The sequence below is a fragment of the Opisthorchis viverrini genome (genome assembly GCF_000715545.1).
Source record: "Opisthorchis viverrini unplaced genomic scaffold opera_v5_13, whole genome shotgun sequence".
NCBI lineage: Eukaryota > Metazoa > Platyhelminthes > Trematoda > Opisthorchiida > Opisthorchiidae > Opisthorchis > Opisthorchis viverrini.
The window spans coordinates 393613-412774 of NW_008751669.1; the positions used below are offsets into that span (position 1 = coordinate 393613).

The following is a 19162-nucleotide window of genomic DNA, read 5'->3' on the forward strand; positions in this document are numbered from 1 at the left end:
TCGAATGCGGCTTGAAAACCCAGCACTACTAAAATTCTGGGTTTTTTGTACGTATGGCGTTGCTTTAGCACCTGACAGAGTGTGAAGACGTGGTCGACACAATCCCTAACAGGTTTGATGCTCTTGAATCAGTACTTCGGAAGCTACCATGAGGTGACAAAGCCTGGTTTCAACAGGGATTAAGCTCATCTACTGTGGCTCTCATATTTTCTTTGAGTTTCTTTTGTGAAAATGGGCACCATCACCGACTTTCTCCAGTTGTGTGGGACGGCTCCCTACATCCCAATTCTGACAAACAGATCAGACAAGCGCTGACTGATGATTTCACCCCCGCCTTTGAACAATGCGGGTGGCAGACCATCTGACTCAAAAGCTCGGTAGAGCTTGAGAAAACATATGCAGTCATAAACCCCCGAAGTCGTAAGGAATTCAACGTTTACTGTCCAGGGTTTTATGTCACCCGTGGCCTCCAGATAAGTGGCAGCTGGTGGCTACGGAAACTGTTTTTCCAAGTATTTAGCCCACCAGTTCAAGGTGGTCGCTCATTTCTGATCCTTGATGGCTTCCGGGGACCGTTCGAATGGATCAGCCAAAATAATCTTCCAGCAATAATGAGTTTATGGGCATCTTCCATTTTCTTGGCTCTCTCTTTCCACTAGACCGCATCTTTGGTTCGCACGCTCATTTTCACTTGATGTCCGATAATTAGTTGGTTAAGTTATGCTTGGGACCGGCTATGGTATTTCTTTGAGATTTAAGAAGTGCTAATTTTTGGTCTGATATCCAGTGCCTGGTAGCGCCGTGTCACAAGCAAAACTCTAAAAACTGTATGAGGGGTTGGCCATTTTGTCCCGCTATGAGTTCACATGTGATGGTGGAGCGTTTGGAAGACTCTAGGAGGCGACTCTGGCAATTTGGTCCAACATCCGGATCTGCCAGTCTTCCAGTTACCAAGCGATTTTTCCGCACTTTAAGTGGTCATGAAAAAAGAAGAGAAAAGCGAATTCGGACGAGTGCTTGGTTGGAATCTACAAATGTGTACCAAAATGACAATCAATTACTGATCCACGTCATCGGTAACTGATGACAATGTGATCAATTTTAGTTCATGGCCGACATGTCAGTGGAAGACACCAAGTGTCCAAACGAATCTGGCTGTTTTGGAAGTCGGTGTAGCATACAAACAGCCTGTGGTCTGTACAAAGCTGAAGCAGTCGTTCATAATTTTCTGGAGGTACTGATTCCAGTCCGTGTTGACTAACTGACTGAGTCTCAGATGTGCTAAGCCTGCGCACTTGTGCATTCATATCTCCGGTAACCTCGACGATATCTGAAATTTTAGCTCACCGTATCTCAACTTTCAGGGCTTCATAAAACTTTTCCTTGATGGTATCAGACAAATGGATACAAAAAACAAATTTTGTAGGCTGTCTTATCTGACTGACCGAAAGCAGCGTTCGTGTACCATCATGAATGGTTCAAATCAAAATCCCAACAGAGAATAGGAACATGAGCTTTTTGATGCTCCATGATCTCTATTTCAGTAGTGTTCTGCGGTCTACCCATCCCTCTCCGGTGAGGTTTTTGAACCCTGACGTCACACTTGTTAATCGATATCTATTTAGATAGCCTTTGTTGGTATTCTACAAAAAGTTCTTCTGGTGACATTTTTTCTTAGGGGGACAAGACCTACCTTCATCAGTCAGTCATAATAGCAACAAAAGCGGGTTGACATGGTTTCTCAATGGTGTGGTATTAACGGCTAGGTTTTGAGACCCATCGGTTTTCCGTTTTGCTGGATTTGTGTAGATCATGTTCCACAGTTGCGACTGTTTAAACTGATTAGAGAGTGGTACGTGTGAGCTATTAGCGGCGCTTCGTGCAAATTTTCATCCGCCACATGGATGGAGCTAGCTTTTGCGGAGGTCATTTCAGCTGTTTTCCAGAGTCGTTGTCTTATTGGCAGTATATGTGATGAACGTGAATCGGTATCACATCAATTGTTTTGTGCAGTATAGGTATGTAAAATGTCAGATTTGACGATTGGGTATATTTGGCTTCAAAATAGCTATAGAAACATAAAAGGAAGTGAAGGTGCTGTCCAAGAATGACAAGATCAGGACTGCTCATGTTTCCTTGCAAGGATGAAAGAGAGATATAGTAGGTCTAAACGCAAATCGACTCAGTTCTTTGGATAGACCTTCGGTTAAAACTTCGATTTCTAACTACTTATAAACTGCAAGCAACCTGCTCAGAGAAGTCTACCAAGAGCACGAGCCTTCCAAATGGCTGTCAGCACTATTTGACCGAAGGAATATCAATTAATCACACTGTGCGTTCTCAGTAGTATCCAAAAAGTATAATATTCAACATAAATTGCTTACACGAACACAAAATATCAGTTGGGAAAACAAAAAAATTTAGAGATTGGCCACTCACCGCACAAAAATCACGTTACGCTGTGTGTACCGATGAAACATCTCGAACGTATTCAACGTAGCTCACTTTAGAGTCTGTGGGGAACTTATTTTGGTTCCTGACTTCCTGAATCTGTATATTTAATTTGACATTAAGTGACCATTTAACGAATTAGGGTGTAACTCGCGCCTACTTCCGCCCCCCACCCAGGCTCAGATGAGTCGTTCTCCCTAACAAAGCAAATAAGAACATCACAATTGCCAAAGCTGGTTTACTACACAACACTGAAGTGTTGAGGTCAAATACAGACCCACCCAACTGCGGAGTGATGTCTCCTCGTAACCACTTTCTATTAAAAAACTTCCACGCCCTATTGTGAAAACAGTTTCATACCATGGGGGCTTTCAAAGTATGATTGCTGTCAGCACATATATAAGTTGTCTCCTAAGGCTAAGAGATGGATTTGCCCATTCCAGGAAACCGCGGCCTCACTCCTTGCCTACTTTTTTGGAGCATTCGCTGATAACTGTTCCTGATCTCCGCTTTCAACATTTGGGAGAATACTTCCTCCCATAACTGACCCTGTGTCAATGGTTGTTAGCTCAACGGAAGATCCCTGCTTGCTTGTCTACAATGATCACCTATAGTACCGAAATCAAGACAAACTCAATTACACCTGTCATCTTACAAATCGAGAGCACAGAATACAGTTCTCATTGATCAGCGAGCTTGTTTAATTGGTAGTCTTTGATTTTCCTTTTTTGGTGAAACCACACTGCAAATATTTGCCTAAATGGTGTGCTTCTGTTTCAGAAACCACTTCACGAGTAAAGTTTTGTGGCACAACTTCCGTATTTGATTTAATTAATTACTAAAATGTTAAAAGACCACTTTTCTCCTGAGGATGGAGTAAGTGTTCGATTTATGTCGAATTACTTTACTACAGGACATACGGTTAATTCGTCTGAAGGAGATCAACGATCGGGTGCTGTTGGAGAAACAGATCAAACAACGGCAGTTTCTTCGGAAGGAGCAAAAGCGAGCAAGGTTGTTTAATCATATCGTGGCAGAAATCAGTGCGGAATGTCTAGAACAGGTTTGTTTCATTTTAGTCAATCACAGGATGCTAAAGTTCCCACCTAGTCCAAATAGGCAGCGGGACCGAAATGATACAGGACAAGATGAAACACGATCTGGAGAGCAAAATGTGATGATAAACCCTTCATATGAGAGTAATTACTGCTGTTTGTTCCGTTATCTTCTAGGCGACGGAATTCAGGGTAGAACTTTGCTACCTGATTCAATATCATTGGTTGAGGCTACAGAGGTAATCCACCATTTTTGAACTACTCTTATTATGTTCTTACAACCTCAAATGAATCTTTCCCTACCCAGCGCTTGTCGTCAATCATAATGTGGTAGGGCTTCCTATATATATGAACACACTCACGGCAATCTAAGGCTGTATACACGCACTTATAAAATCCATAGACCGACCACCGCTTCTGTTCAGCTGATCTGTTCGGGTTGAAACAATGGACTCCGGTCTATTCTGCGCCCATGGAGCATCTTGACTCAGACGTTTAGGCTTTTTTCTGCCGGTTCAGTTGAAGTTGTTGTCAGGAACAGACTGTGACGTCAGCTTAGGGTCATATTTCTGGTCTTTCTCGGGACGTCTCACAATAATATCTGGGTAATACAACGTTAATAAAATTTGTCCTGCCGAACAATGTGAATTATATGGATGATCTGACTTCGTTCCTTGGTTGGGCCTCACCTGATGAATAATGAAAAACTGAAATTTGTGTGAACCTGAATTTATTACCGAAGCTCTTTTGTGAAAGGCTATCAGTGCTTCCCTTGCTAGATTAGTTGCAAACAGAACGGGGTTTCACGAACTATAGTCAGTAGAAAGTGGACTACTCTTTGACCCAGCCCTTGAAAGAAACAGCAATTTTGTGACATTTTCGTTACTGTTCCACGTATTTTTTTTATTATGGCTCTAGGAGGAACTGGTACCGCATCCAGACTACACATGTCCGCCTTGCTCTCCTCTACCACTTTCTTCCGATGCCACCGGTCGGTCGACCATTTCCACCGGCTTCACGAGACGTTTCGATGAAGAGAAGGTAGCCAATTCAGCCCGGAGCTTACAATTGTATAGTTATCCCCACTTTGTGGCAAACGCCAGAAAGGTTGCTACAGCAAAGACAGAACGTGAGACCAATCGAGTGAGACCCCAAATCGGACGTCGTGCGTTTGCGCGACTCGAACGCCAACGTGTGCGTGCAAAATGCCAGATTTTGGAGGACACCCTAATATCTGAAAGAATAAAGGGTATGGTGTTGTAGCATGTTTTCCAAGTGTGGTCGTATTTCCCATATTTTCTAAGGGCAAGGAATTAAGCGCCAGAATAAAAGGATGATTTGGTTGGTTTAAATGGTTCCCATTCGAATTGAACTTTTTGTTTAGTTGTTTGAAGCTCTCCAGACAAGGGTAAGAGCGTGAAAGTCATCGAGGATGTTGAAGCTTTGCTTGCCCATAATCCGGCTTACCTCACAGCTAGGGACAAAGAAATCTGGAGTTATCTCTCGTAGGCCATCCGGTGCTGGAGAAAACGGATTAAACTCTAGGTATTTATTGCCAACGATCGCTAAGCGTGGGCAACTGGAATGGGTGACCTTCGTGTAGGAGCCAGTCGCAGGTTAGGCAAAACACTGGACCTAATCACTGTTCCATATCAACCACAATAACCAGTGGAAATTGAGCGTTTGGATTTCAAAACTATACAACTGGGAGGATATTCGAAGCATAGTCCCTCTGAGACTTAACGTTTTATGTGAACCACAAGCGTATTTCTAATGGCAGGGCAATTCCAAGGAAGCTCGCACTTGTCTCAAATGCATAGTTAGTACGTAAGAGATGGCCCATCAATTTTGTTTAATGATCAAAATTTGATGAGTCTCAAATTCAAACTGAAATTAATTCATAATAGTTTTTTTAACACAGCGCAGCCCATGTATGACTAAGAACCAATTAGGAATGTTTTTGAAACCGTTCATTTGGACAGCTTTAATACTTCGGGATTCCTATTTCAGAAAGCGCCGAGAAGGACTTTCTTTCAAAAATAGAACAAACAGTGAACTCGAGTGAACCGGATCATGAATTTCTGTCTAAGTCTCCGTCAGAGAGCGAACCCGAATGCAGCACTGTTGCCCGATTGTCAACAGTGACTTGCCTTCACAATGAAGAAGAGGATCCACCCACCCCCGAAACGGACGAATCAAGGTAAATTTCGGACGTTTCCCGCTTTCCTCCTAATAATATCTCCTACGTGTGGATTATTTCCAGATTCGAACATGCTCAAGCTGATATTTCAACAAGGGACCTTGTTTCCATCAAGGTGTCTGTTACTTCAACTCAAAATAGGGCCATGCCGAATTTATCTCTTTCAAAGGAATTCCACTGACGATCTGAGATGGGCGAGCATTGTAGAATAAATCTCTCAGATCTGAATAAACCAAGCCGCAGGGATATCAAAATCCACGAAGATAGATTATGATGGAAACATACTTGACATAAGCGTGTCTGATCACATTAAGAACATCGCGAATGTGGGAAAAGTGTCCAGCTTTTAACTTTGCACTAATGTTTGAATTCAGTGATGGAATCATTCTAAATCAAAAATGTCACCGCCTTGAGTTGAACGTAAAAAAACAAGTTAGAATAATAGAGACCCGTTCGATGGTTATTCACTTCCTAGTGACGTGGTGTCCATCAAACTTAGTGAGTTAAATTTTCTAAGTTTACTTTGTCCTGGTAACAAACTACTCCCCCATTTGAGCTTAAAGTACTCTACCTCCATACAGTAGCACGTGAATTGGATTGAAAGTATCATTCTACGGGTGAAAGGAAGAAGGCCTTCGCTTCGGAGTTATTTATTAGAAAATGCCAACTGACTGGTTTCAGTCTATTGGACAGGGAAGCATCTTATTTACAAGAACTGAACGTCCATCTTCTCCTGAACTCGTCTTCTTGAACTTTCCTGGGGATTCATTGACTTCAATCATTCATTGCTCAAATCCAAGCAAATGTTACAAAGTGACTCCACAAACTGCACAACAGATTCCCCCTTTTCAAGAGACGCAAAGCGAAATTCCAAGAACAACGCAACTCGCTCGCATGCCTCCCCATCAGTAGTATCACCGTTACACGCGTTGGTGACAATTCCAACCACAACTTTGACCTCATTAAGCTCGTTCAATAAAGTTATATGATTTGAGTTCTAATGAAAAAGAACGAACCGGGATAGGAGGATTTATTTTCAGTTAGCTGCTAAAGGTGACTCACATTATGCGTTAAACACCGACGTAGTCTTTCTAAGGCTATCCCAAGGAACTTGTTACCTCTTACTGAGAGGGTTTAGGTTGCGTGTCCTTGTAAGAATGCTATCAGAGGCTGCTGGTAGCAAAGGAGAAACTTCAAGAAAGGGTGAAACAAAGTCCAACTTCCAGACGATGGGTGATTCTAGCAAACCGGCGGACTGCTCCAGAACCAGACGTAATCGACTTCTGTCTTGTCGTTTTTGGATGATAGCCTTAGCAATCCTGCAGAGCCTAATATTTTCCTCACATTACCAACAATACGTGCACTCCATAGTTCTGACGGTTTTTAAATTGTTTTTTTTTTCGAAAATGAGCTTTCACGGTCTTACACATGACGGGGCACACTAATCCTAATGTTGTTGAAAACTCTTCGGCAGTCCACCACCTGTTTCGTCCTTCTTGAGGTCCATCGAGAAGGCGCAGTCTCCGGGTTCCCATAAACCTTATTTTGTGGTATGTGGTTGACGAACAGCACTTATTTGCAAGTTAAGTGGGTGGGAGAGTGAAATGGGTCTCGTTTCTCTTTTCAACTGAACATACTGCACAAAGCAGTCTCATTTTTCAGTTAGCACGACATATGAGATATTGCACTGTTTTCTCGATGGGACATTCCAATTATCATGTTGTCAAGGAACTCATCAACAAGGAAAACCATCATACCAATCAAAAAATGGGACAGCTTTTGTGCAGAACGCACGGTTGAAGAATAGCATGAGTGACAGTCTCAGCTATCGCTCACTTCAGTGTCATCTTAGTTTCATCTTAATTTCTAATAGGGGTAAAGTTATACCTCAAAATTTTATGGCCTTGTTTCAGCGTGGCTCAATCAAATCAAATCCGTTAAGCGAGCATCTGTAGGCGTGTTCGTGTAAGTGTTTACCTTAAATATGGAAACAAAAATGGTGGTCCCGATGGGTCTCCTTGTAAGGAGTTATTACTGTATAAAACCTCCCTTCACATTCTAATTTATCTCGTAACATAGATGCGCGCAGAACTTCCGATCCTGGTCTATTTGGTGTCAAGAATAAATTGAAGGCTCCGTTAACAGCTCTTTTCTCTACCGCTCATGTTTTTTATTCCCTAGCATTTTGAACGAGGAAGTCCTAAAAATGTGGCAGGATCTGATGCGACAGATGAAAATCCCCCTCCCAACACTTTGTCTCTGTTCTCGATACATCCGCTCGACTGCAACAATCCCACCTTGGCTTAGCTGTGCCGATAATTGCCCCTACTTCCACAGGCCCGAAGGTTGGTTGCCTATTACTTCTGCTCTTTATCATGCCCTGCGGAAATCCAGTACGATTAAGTAATTCAAAAATAAAGTGTACTCTAGTTGCTCCATCTTTTGTTCGACAGCGAGAGGTCCGTTCTAATGACAACCCGACGAACTGTGCACAACCGATTCTCCCAGTATCGCTGTCTTCGGCAGATTAACTTGTGCTTTTAGCTTCACAGTATCACATCCGAAAATCAATTATTTTCAGTCAAAGGTACGATCTCCACTTGTTTTGTGGACAGTATTCAGTTTTGACACCGTTGCGCACTGCTTGTCTGTAACTGTGCGCGTCAATGACGAGCTTCGATGGGTCACATTATGAATACTGTTCCACTCACAGCCTTGCTGGTGAAGACGCGGTCAACAACAACAACGATACAACTTCAGCCAGCCATTAATCTATTACATCTGATAGTTATCCCAGAAGACTCCATCAATAAAACTGAACAAACAGCCTTCCAGTTTTCGCAGACCGGAGGGCAGGCCCGATGATGAGGTGGTGACACATCATCACTAGCAACGGTACCATGTCGTCTTGGGTTTGCGCTAGTTGTAACGAGAGTTACGTGATCATCACTCGGTAAAACATGATGATTCCGCAGAACCTATCCTATCAGCGGTGAAATTCCCCACGTGTTGCCCTGTCGCCTGTTTTTGTGCACCTTTTATTAATGATGGCTTGAGATTGAAGCAGAGGTTTGTTTGTGAACTGTGTCTGTGTCTGCTTAGTGTTTAATTCAACCAACTTGGCTTATAAGCTCTAGGTGCTGCTTCAGCGTTCACAATTTATTAGGTATTTTAATCCGGAACACTTCATTACGGGTATTCTTAGGCCAACTGGGCTACACCACGAAGCAATCGGTGATCAAATAGTTGAAGAACGGAATCGCAGTCTCATACAGAAACGAATGCCAGTCTAGCAGATGCAGTCGAGATAGGGTCCTTTAGCTTGGGCGTGACGCCAAAGATTGGATATGGTCGTTGGTTTGTTCGCTGAGGTGGGCAGTTTGATTGCAAACATTTCATCACCGATCAAGATGACGTCATCAGCGCGTTTCTAGGGCGCGTAGTGTAACGTCGCAGTGGGTTGGTGGCACGACCGCTGACCCATCGCTACCTGAGCTACCAACATTCTCCTCTTTAGTGAAGATTGAATATTTTGGTGCATAACACGAGCACCCCAATATTTGTGCACTAATTTTAATTATCACAGCACAAGTTTGGCTAGCACATCTGTCGACATGCGTGAGCCGTCGGCAACTCCAAGCCTCATACTCCGAGGTGCAGCAGAAGCAGCCCGTATAGAGATCGATAATTTATACTGATTTTCTATAATACATCTTCATCCAACCAACTGCCAAGAGTAGATGCATTACTCAGCAATCCAGGGGCCATATGTATTAGCCGAGGCTATAGGAAGAGCATCAAAACTAGTGTGTTTTATTGCCCCCCAAGAATGTCATACGCGGGATATGACATGCATCCAGTGACATTTATTTTTCGTAAATACCTCCGGCATCAGGAACTGTCAGAGAGAATGAACTTCGGAATATAAAACAACATCACCTGTCCTCTATGACTGTTGATCGTAGACTCATATTCCATTCTTTGAAAGAATCCTTCAGATATCGCAGATTTCTTATTGCTCTGGTTTTTACGGTGTTTCTAAATGATACACTTCTTCAAGGCAATCTGTTGAGTGACCAAGCCCATAAAAAATGGTAGCTCACTGACTGACTTATCTCCTTTTAAATTTTATTTATAGCTTACCTGAAGGCACTGTTGGACTATATTCACTCAATGGACTAAGGAATTTCGGGAAGATTTTGACGTCCCATGGAATGATTGGTTTTGAGACCGGTCTCTTTTCTCGCAAACTATGGTCAATCTCACAGAATGCGGTTTTCGAACAAGTAGGAGATTATTTCGTTTTTTGCAGACTTCAGTGTAAACTTGAATTCAGTCAAGCGTATTTTATCAGAAGAAAATATTCAGTGGGTTGCGCATTCTTCCAAGTTTTTAGTGCAAGATAACACTGTAAAATTGTCGTTGTACTGTGCGTCCAGATGTTCATTCTTCCGGTTATATAAATGATGCGCTTCCCTAAACCTGTCTTTTCTATATCTTGTTGGTAGAATGTACCACTTCACACGGAACGAACATATGTGATCCTTAGGTATTTTAAAGCGTCGGAAGTTATCTTGGTAAGTTTCCACAGAGTCCAAACTTCCGATCCAAAATGAGCACACCAACTAATCTCATTATTTGGTCATTTATTATCGACAGCTCAAGAGCAATTTTCAACACAGATTCTGCGGTACCGTGTTTCACTTTGAAAACCTATTAAAAGAGGGCAGGAAAAATACTTGGTGCTTGCTAGCTAGCTAGTATAAGCATTCCGTGGTGCCTACACTTTCTGATATGCATGCATCTATTTCAGTTTGCTTAACCATCATATTCAGATTAATGGTTTGGAGACCTGAAACAGATGGATCAACTCAAATGTCTTCCGTGTTTTGGCTCACATAAACTAACTAGAAGCGACCAGATGCAGTTCTGGTTTAAATGCGTGGCCAGCATCCAGTAAATACGAGAACCAGCCGGCGTCGGTCACCCACGCAATGTGCTTTTTAATTTCATATGTCACCGCTCCATTTGCGACAGCATTCTTCGTTTCTTGAGAACCAAAACAGTTGAACAGCAGTTAAACTAAACCATTTTGGAATTGGTCATGGGATAAGACATCGTAACAGAAAAGACTGTTGTGTCTTGTTGGTAAAAGATGTTCCTCGGGACAGTAGCCTTCTGTGGCTCACTTGTACACAGGCCGAACCAGAGGAAATCTAACCATAAACAGCAATGCTGGTGTGTTAGTAGTAATTTGAGCAACTGGTCTACATGGCGGGATTCGTATATTTAGTCATTTCTATTAACAAATATCAATATTGGACGGCCCTGTGATCATAATGTTGTATGGTTTTTCCGTAGCTACAAATATACGGAATCAAGACCAGTCAGACATGTGTGATTTAACTACGGTTCCTGGGGGTGCTTGCTTCCAACTTATTCACGGCGTGGCCCGTGAGATGTGTTTAGCTGTGATTATTCGACAGATTACTCGTAATCGTCGCATAACTAGGTCTGGTTCCAATCAACCTCCAAGCCATTCAGTCCATATGTTGTTGAAACAGATCATCTCGTTCTGAGTAGCTTGGGGAATACAGTTTCGAAGCCTTTATAGCATTCAATTGCCACACAATGGTCTTATCAAGTTTAGCGTCTCAATTGTGGGTATTGACAGAGTTTCGTAAAACGTTTATTTACCATCCAACATTCAAACAGGACGTGGATGAGAAGCCAGACCTTCAGCACAAATTTCATTTGATTTTAGCTGTGATTATTCGACAGATTACTCGTAATCGTCGCATAACTAGGTCTGGTTCCAATCAACCTCCAAGCCATTCAGTCCATATGTTGTTGAAACAGATCAGCTCGTTCTGAGTAGCTTGGGGAATACAGTTTCGAAGCCTTTATAGCATTCAATTGCCACACAATGGTCTTATCAAGTTTAGCGTCTCAATTGTGGGTATTGACAGAGTTTCGTAAAACGTTTATTTACCATCCAACATTCAAACAGGACGTGGATGAGAAGCCAGACCTTCAGCACAAATTTCATTTGATTTTAACCACAGAATATTATTCAAACCCAAAACTATGGAACGAAGATTACCCAAAACCCTGCTGAATATGTCCATGGATGTAGCTTAGGTTCAGAGTGGATGCCATCAAGTGAGTCGGGAAAATCAAAACAGACAATGTACATAGCATTCAGAGGTCATATAATTTGTATATGATTGTTTAATCTGGTCTGAGGAGAGTGGAGAGCTCAATGCGGACTGGCCATTTAACATAGGGGTTACATACAATACCAATTCTACCAGCTGCGCAATAGCAACAAAGTGGACGTAACAAAAGCAACCCTTCAATCTGCAGGCTACTTAAACGATTCACCTTCATCTTTAATCTCAACTCTAGCTTCCCATGGAAAATAGCACTGGGTCTCATATATTGTTACTCAATCACTCTAATCCAGGTTACAACTAAGGAGCAAGCCATACAATGAATCTTCTGTTTCCGAACATGGGTACAGCGGGAAATAAATATCAGTGCGAATAGAAAATGTTTGTCTTTAAGTTGCTGAAACATTTTCAAACTGATCCGTTAGGAATGAAGTAGTGAATTTTTCGGCACCAGGAACAAGATGTCCACCAAAACAATGCAATCCTAAAAAGTTGCCTTACAAGGCATTAGTGAAGCTCTACTCTGAATGAGGTTCGGCTATCCATAAATTACCTGTGGGCCACAAACCACAGAGACGTAAAAGCTGTATTTTTGCAGTGACTTTTTTATTTAAAATTTGGTTATTTTCTGAGGCTTCACAGGTTTTGCGGATGGGATATCAATCACAGCCTCTCACAACTGTATGACCAAAGAAGCACTGAACATTTCGTTCCCCTTCTATTTTCGAAGGATTTAACATTTCACTGAAGTGTTGTAGATAAAAGTACTCAGGCTACTGAGGTGTCCGTAAGAAAGGGCTTTTCTAATGAATGTTCTACCAAGGAACTTTGGGTCTAATTAGGGGTACATCTTACTTTTTGCTACAGCAAACAGCGAAGTGAAGAGAGTCTCTTTGTCGTGGATACTCTTTTTACCTCCAAGGATTTAGGGGAAGAATTTAGAGACAGAGCAACAACGGGCATTTTTTTCAGTTTCACAACAATCTTTCAGAGCGCGGTTGTATCCAGTTTATGCACTCTTCGGGTAGCAATCAGTTAGGTTGGTAAAAAGAACTTTCCAACAAAGTTATTTTGGCTTTTCTGTTTACTTCACTGCTTCGGATGGGAACTTTGAGGTCATACACCACATTGGCCACTGCGCGATTAAAGATATACTACTTGAGGAAATATAGTAGCACACAATATGTGCGATCTAAACATAGATGGGCACCGAGTAAGTCAACTGCCAAGGCAAGCCAGTGTTGGCCCAAATGCCAACTATCACTGATGGTGGTGTCGATGGGGGTGACTGTACGGAAGCCAGACTGATGTTTCTTCACCAATTTATTTCGGAGGAAAAGATGTCATGGTTCGGCGCAGTTTTCCCTCGATGTTCTGATTAGAATCGCTTGTCCTTTTGTCAACGGTTTCAGGCGGAACTCATCACAACGTTTCTCACAAGTGTTATGCAGCACACCAAGGTGTCCCAGCTTATTACTGTAGGTCAGCAGAACCGCACCTGAACTCGCATTCTTAACATGGTTGATAAACAATGGTACACTTTTTACTCCAGTCAAAGTTTAACTGTTTACCCACGTGAATTTGAAATGAGCGAATGCAACCTCTAGTCACTTAGACTAGAAAGTCGGACGTGTAAACTCACCATCATCGGTCCTCTGTAACTTCTGGTGGACTCAAATTCAACGAATTGCACTGTACTGCGAGAGGTACATCCGATGAGATTACCTGTCATGACGTAAAGAAGGGATAGTACTTAAATGGCGCCAACTGTCAACGACCTCATAAAACTGGTGGATTTTTGAGTTGAAAGCTGCATTTCAAAAACTTACAGAATAATCATCGGTATCTGGACTGCACTTGAAATCTGTGTTGGGTATTTTTGTAAACCTATGTGTCTTCACCTACACCTTGTTGAATTTCGGTCACACGTCAGAGACCATCATAATTGCGTCATCCTCATACATAAGGGACGCAGATGAAAGCAGTATGTTGGATAACCGTCAGCACTTAGGCCATAATATGCTGATAAGTTACGAAATCTATCAATAACTCCCAGCAATGCCTGTTTATCATAAAGAGCAACGATCAAATTGGTCGAGCTCCCAAGGCGTAAACAGTACAGAAACGCGACTTCTAATGGTACGAGAAAGCTATTTGCACAATGATTTGTATAACATGATCATTGAGGTGGATGGTTAATAGTTCTTCACAAGGAACTGTCCGCAACAAATATGGCGAAGTTGACCGTCGCATAAAATAAAATTTGCGCATTTTCTGTACGACTCTTCTCAAGCAGTATCAACCAGCCAGCTTCAGCATGTAAACCTTGATACCTGGGTTTTCATTATTTCCTTTCCCTTTTAAACTTGTCTATTCCTACCGGAACTACTATCCGTGAATTACTCTCCTTTCCATACCCAGACTTTTATGCTCTCTCCATTGCCCTTGACATGCTACATTCCTTGGTCTTACCAATATTGTAAACTGCCCTTTCGAGGCTCAACGCCCAGATGGGTCGTATTTGTAGATAACATCATGTGTTTAGTGACAGCGATTTTTCAGTAGATTTATACGTGTTGTCTGATATAATAAAGGAAATCAGGTTTGCATTCACCGCTCTTTGTTAGTGTCTCAAACAGCACTGTTGCTTCAGAGGCAAATCATTCCACTCTCTGGAACTCGCTTGTCTGTCTGTCGACCGTCGGGTTAGGAAAAACAAACAAACGTTCTGTAGTCCCTGGTCTCTCTCCCGTCCTGATCCTCTCTTCTAAGTACACCGACGATATTGTGACTGTTTAAAATCTTGAAGCAAGGTCGAACATACAAGCAAATTTGGACGAACTAGTGATATCATTTCTGCAGGTCTGTCTGTCTTGCAATGTACTACAACAATATGTTGCTCTCAATTATTAGAAGCAGGCCTTTGACCTCTCATCCCCCACTATCAGTGACGTTCGTCATCCAAAGTATATGGGGGCGATCTTTTCTAGAAACCTCGACTGCTCCTTTCATGTTAAGTGGTGTTTATAGAATTACGACAACTACGCTTTTCCACATTCATATTGGGCCGCTATTTAGGCCATAAAACCTCAGCTGCATATGTCCTCTCATACTGGAAGTGCCGTTCGTCTGTCATATTGTCCTGAATGTTTGAGAATGTCTTCTGTTTGTTTTCTGTTCAATTAGCATAAAAATACAGGCTAAAAATTCGCTTTCAGGCTTATTTCGATATTCAGTCCTTTTTGACCAGTTTTGTTTAAGAGCCATTTTCAATTCCAGAACACATCTCAAATACCGACGATCTTCTGCTCGCACTGCAGCTTATTTGGCCAAAAATCATGTTGACAAGATGCGGTGATAACGTGTTTCGAACTTGAACTTCCTGTCCGAATGTTTCCTTCTCACGTCCTTCTATTTTTATAGTTTTAGTGGAGTAATGTGACGTTGTCTCAATTTGAAATACTGAATTTTCCCTTAATCTGACAAATTTTTGAGCAGTTTTGGTGTTCAAGCAGCCTTCCGTAAGCAACTTCAAAGGTAGAGTGACAGTTTTTTTTACATATCAGATGGTAATTCTGATTTCTTTTCGATTTTTTCATCACATGCTTGCTATCCTAGTGAACATGTTCCTCAGCTATTCCCGAACCTGTGAGCACAATAACTTATTCATAGTTATGTACTGAATCAGCAAAATTATCAAAGGAAAGCCGAGTCGATTTATCCTTCAGCCGTCAGCCGGGAGGTCTTAGGTTCCAATTCCCCTAAGAATTCATAAGTCACACAGTAGGGATGAGAAAGTGGTGCAGTAATTCTCGGCTTTATGGTACAGACAGATTTCAGCACTTCAGCCACCGGAGGGAACGTTGACTAAAACAGCCCGTTTGGAAATCATACCAAATCTATCTCAGGTGTAGTAAATATATCCAAACGGATGGTAATTCAGCATCCGAGCTGTGCTACAAATTAAACTACTTCCTTTAAAAATGAGTAAGCACATTTCCATGAGTAAATCGCGGACATTAGTTCGCTTTCGAAAGTATGCTACAAGAAATCCGTATTGGACATGGAATGTTATCTGCCTTTTTTGGTAGCTTTTGACGACCATAATTTCTAAGCACGCTTATATGACAGCTCTTGCGCGCGAAACATGCTTCATTGGGTGGGCCAGAGAGCAACACCTTTGTTTCGAGTTGATTAGTTGACAGAAAATTTGTCGAAAATTCCGTACGATCAATGTCACCATCAGTCAGTGATGTTTGTTTGCTGTTTTGGATTGTGGAATCGTTAATTAGGAAGTGTCATAGGGTTCGTTGGAGGATAATTGCTGTTCGTGCGATTTTTGTAAACCACGTTGAAGACACTGGTGTGTGAAACGTCACCATGGGAAGTTCAGAACGTCTTACCCTTTAATCAGTGGTAGAAATCCAAATAGGAGCCTTGAATTCCGGGGAATGCCTTCTGAAACTCTGGATGTATTTCAACAACTCGTAAGACAGACTAGCCGGTTACGCTCAGTAGGGTAGAAAAACATCTTGGGGCATCAACAAGTAATAGATCGGGACTTCTAATGATCACTAAATTGCGATTAAACTACTAATTGCCATTTCACCCTGACAAGGCTGGTCAGTGTCTGTTTATTGAGTGCGTATGCACTCGCTTCTTTGTTTTTTTTGGGGGTAGTAGCAGATGCCATTATCAGACATCCTCAACTGTGGCACGAACTTCGGGGGTAGCTGGCTCGTATCTAGGTATGACGAGCCCTCTCATCTCTTGGATGAGCTCAAGTGAGGATATAAACAATCACATGCGCTTTCTGGACAGAAAACAACTTGACCTTGTTAACTAGCTGTTTCCCATGAAGGATGTTAGCTCTGCTTATCGTCCCCTTTCAGGAACAGAATAAGTTTCACTCAAAACTTGCAGTTTACGTCATAACTTTTGTTTCATCATAGGGTCAATGATATCAGTACTCATGATGTCAGCCCATCCTAGGCGACTCGGGTGCTTCCATCCTGGTTCGTTTAGATGAACGAGAAGACACGTGGGGATCCCAGCTCAAATGGGGTTATTGTATCCCCCCTAGATAGTCGAGCACCATTTTAAGTAAGAGCAATATGAAAAATGACAATAAATAATACACTGGTTGTGGCCGATACCGGGCATGCTATTCCGGTGCATATTGGTCATACCCTGTGCTATAGAGTCAGCAAATCAGAACAGGTAGACTTTCCAAAATTAATCCCTCTTTCTAATGCGTACGCGAACATCCTTTTCCAGGTGCGCAGAAACTGTAGAATTGTGAGGTGTTCAAATGTAGATGATGGCTAGGTATACCTTCCGTCGGATGTACTGACTTAACAAAACTTTCAATATATTGAATCAGTTATTTGATCCCTGCGAAAGCAGTTACCCTATCATTGGATGCCCTGAGCATCTGAGTTCTGTGATCGATTCGATCTAAACAGGTACCTTGGAGAAGAAAGAAGAGAGTATGATTATTATGACAATCACATACGCATACACATGCTGAGGGTTGCGGCACTATGTTATCACACATGCCTTATTTCTTCGGTAACTCTCGAGTGATGTGATCAGTTCATGCACACTAGTCATTTTCGTTTTCTCCCCAACTGGCTGACGTCTACTCAGCACGTGTCCATTACCTTAAGGTGACATTTTCTCGCATGCGATTGCTGCGAACGGTTTGGTTCACTGTTTCACATTCATAAATCGTCTCCTTGCTAATCACTGTTCAAAACCCCATCTATTGTCCTACAACACTTGAGATCGCATCGCCGACACTGAGCAAACCTAATCAGGCCATAAACCGGCACATTACCCTCAACAGAAACCAACCTTATCTTACAGTGGAACTGGTAGCATCCATTCATCATTTCCTAAAGGCGCAAAACTCCTACCGTTGGGAGATCCTAGGGCACTGGTCAAAGATGACCTTTCCTTGCTGCTGAACAGCCTCATATACCAGACTATTGGGTTTGAAGCGCTAACGGTATATATCCACACACATCAAGCCTCACGAACTAGCCACCTTCAAACCCAGATCCATTCACAAACAGCATAACTTTATTGCATGGCCAGCGGTTACTCGTACACACCCGAATGCAGTATCGCCTGTCATTGAGTCATTCGTGAGGTGTGCAAGTAGTCTATAGCACGATAAATCTGCATTTCTTCAGAACAAGACTTAAAATCCAGCCGCATTCGCTACTTTGTGCCGCCTCCAATACCGAACACACAAAAATGGTCGTCACATGCCTGCAGGATCTTAAGCTGGTCATCACCTGGTCTCCGTATTGACAAATTTCAGCCGATCCGGGCCACAGCAGTCATTGAAGTGCCGAACACTGACAACAGCAGTTAAGCACATCAGCCAGCTGTGTTTAGACACCCTGACACTGGTTCTCACAACCAATGTATGAAGCACCTGGTACTTGACAACCTTTACCCATTCTGTCATTAAGGCAGCTAGGCGGAAAACCAAAGGCTGCATAAGACAGAAAAACGCTGGATCTACTGTTTGACCGCATTGCGGAAAAAAGGCAGAGGAAACAATTTAGACAGCTTGAAGAACTTGCTGTTCGGTGACAGTACAAAGTATAATATGGCTGTTTTAAATTCACTTATGGACCACACGTCAACTGCACCCTCCAATCTACTGAAGCTTAAAAAAATATTGGTGGTCCGAGCAGTGACTGCGTCGCAGTGGGTAGACTGCACTGTTACAAATGAAGGAACACAAAGTCTTTCACAGACTAGTAGGGTATGAGATGCGAAATCGCAAACTAGGGACAAAGCTGCAGAGTAAATGCTTGCAGAAGTGCTCTCCAACTAAGGTGACTCTACCCTAGAGAACACAGTTCACTAGTTGACGCAATACAGCTGGTAAGGAGGAGATTTACAGGAAATCAGAGATGCCACAATTTTACCCCTGTATGGAGAGTAGGGAAGCTGGTCTTCATTCGTAACTAAATAGCCGTTAATCGTTTACACATGTTTACTAAAGTAAGTTTGTATAAAATGAACTACTTGTTCCGTGTTGCGTCTAACCACCCATGGTGGGGTATTGCATAAATCACTTTGAGATTACGAGAGAAATTTATCCTTAGTGGGCTACCTCAAAATATTGCTCCACCCACGAAATATCAGTGGGTGTCTCAATGGATGTGCACTTCTTTCCAGCAGGTCCACACTCAACAAAATGCACAAAACGATTTATCGCTTGATGAATACAAAACCTCAACTTTTCATTTCAGCAGACCGAT

At 42.3% G+C, this 19162-nt stretch overlaps 1 protein-coding gene across 1 annotated transcript; it reads left to right on the forward strand.

Moving 5' to 3' along the window:
• Positions 1-3364: 3364 nt before the first annotated feature.
• On the forward strand, positions 3365-10123 carry T265_12744 (hypothetical protein; the record flags this gene model as incomplete). Its single annotated transcript, XM_009165267.1, has 5 exons — positions 3365-3514; positions 4425-4755; positions 5517-5706; positions 7888-8051; positions 9845-10123. Coding segments are annotated over 5 exons (879 nt in total), but the record flags the coding sequence as incomplete, so codon positions are not given.
• Between the last annotated feature and the right edge of the window lie 9039 nt (positions 10124-19162).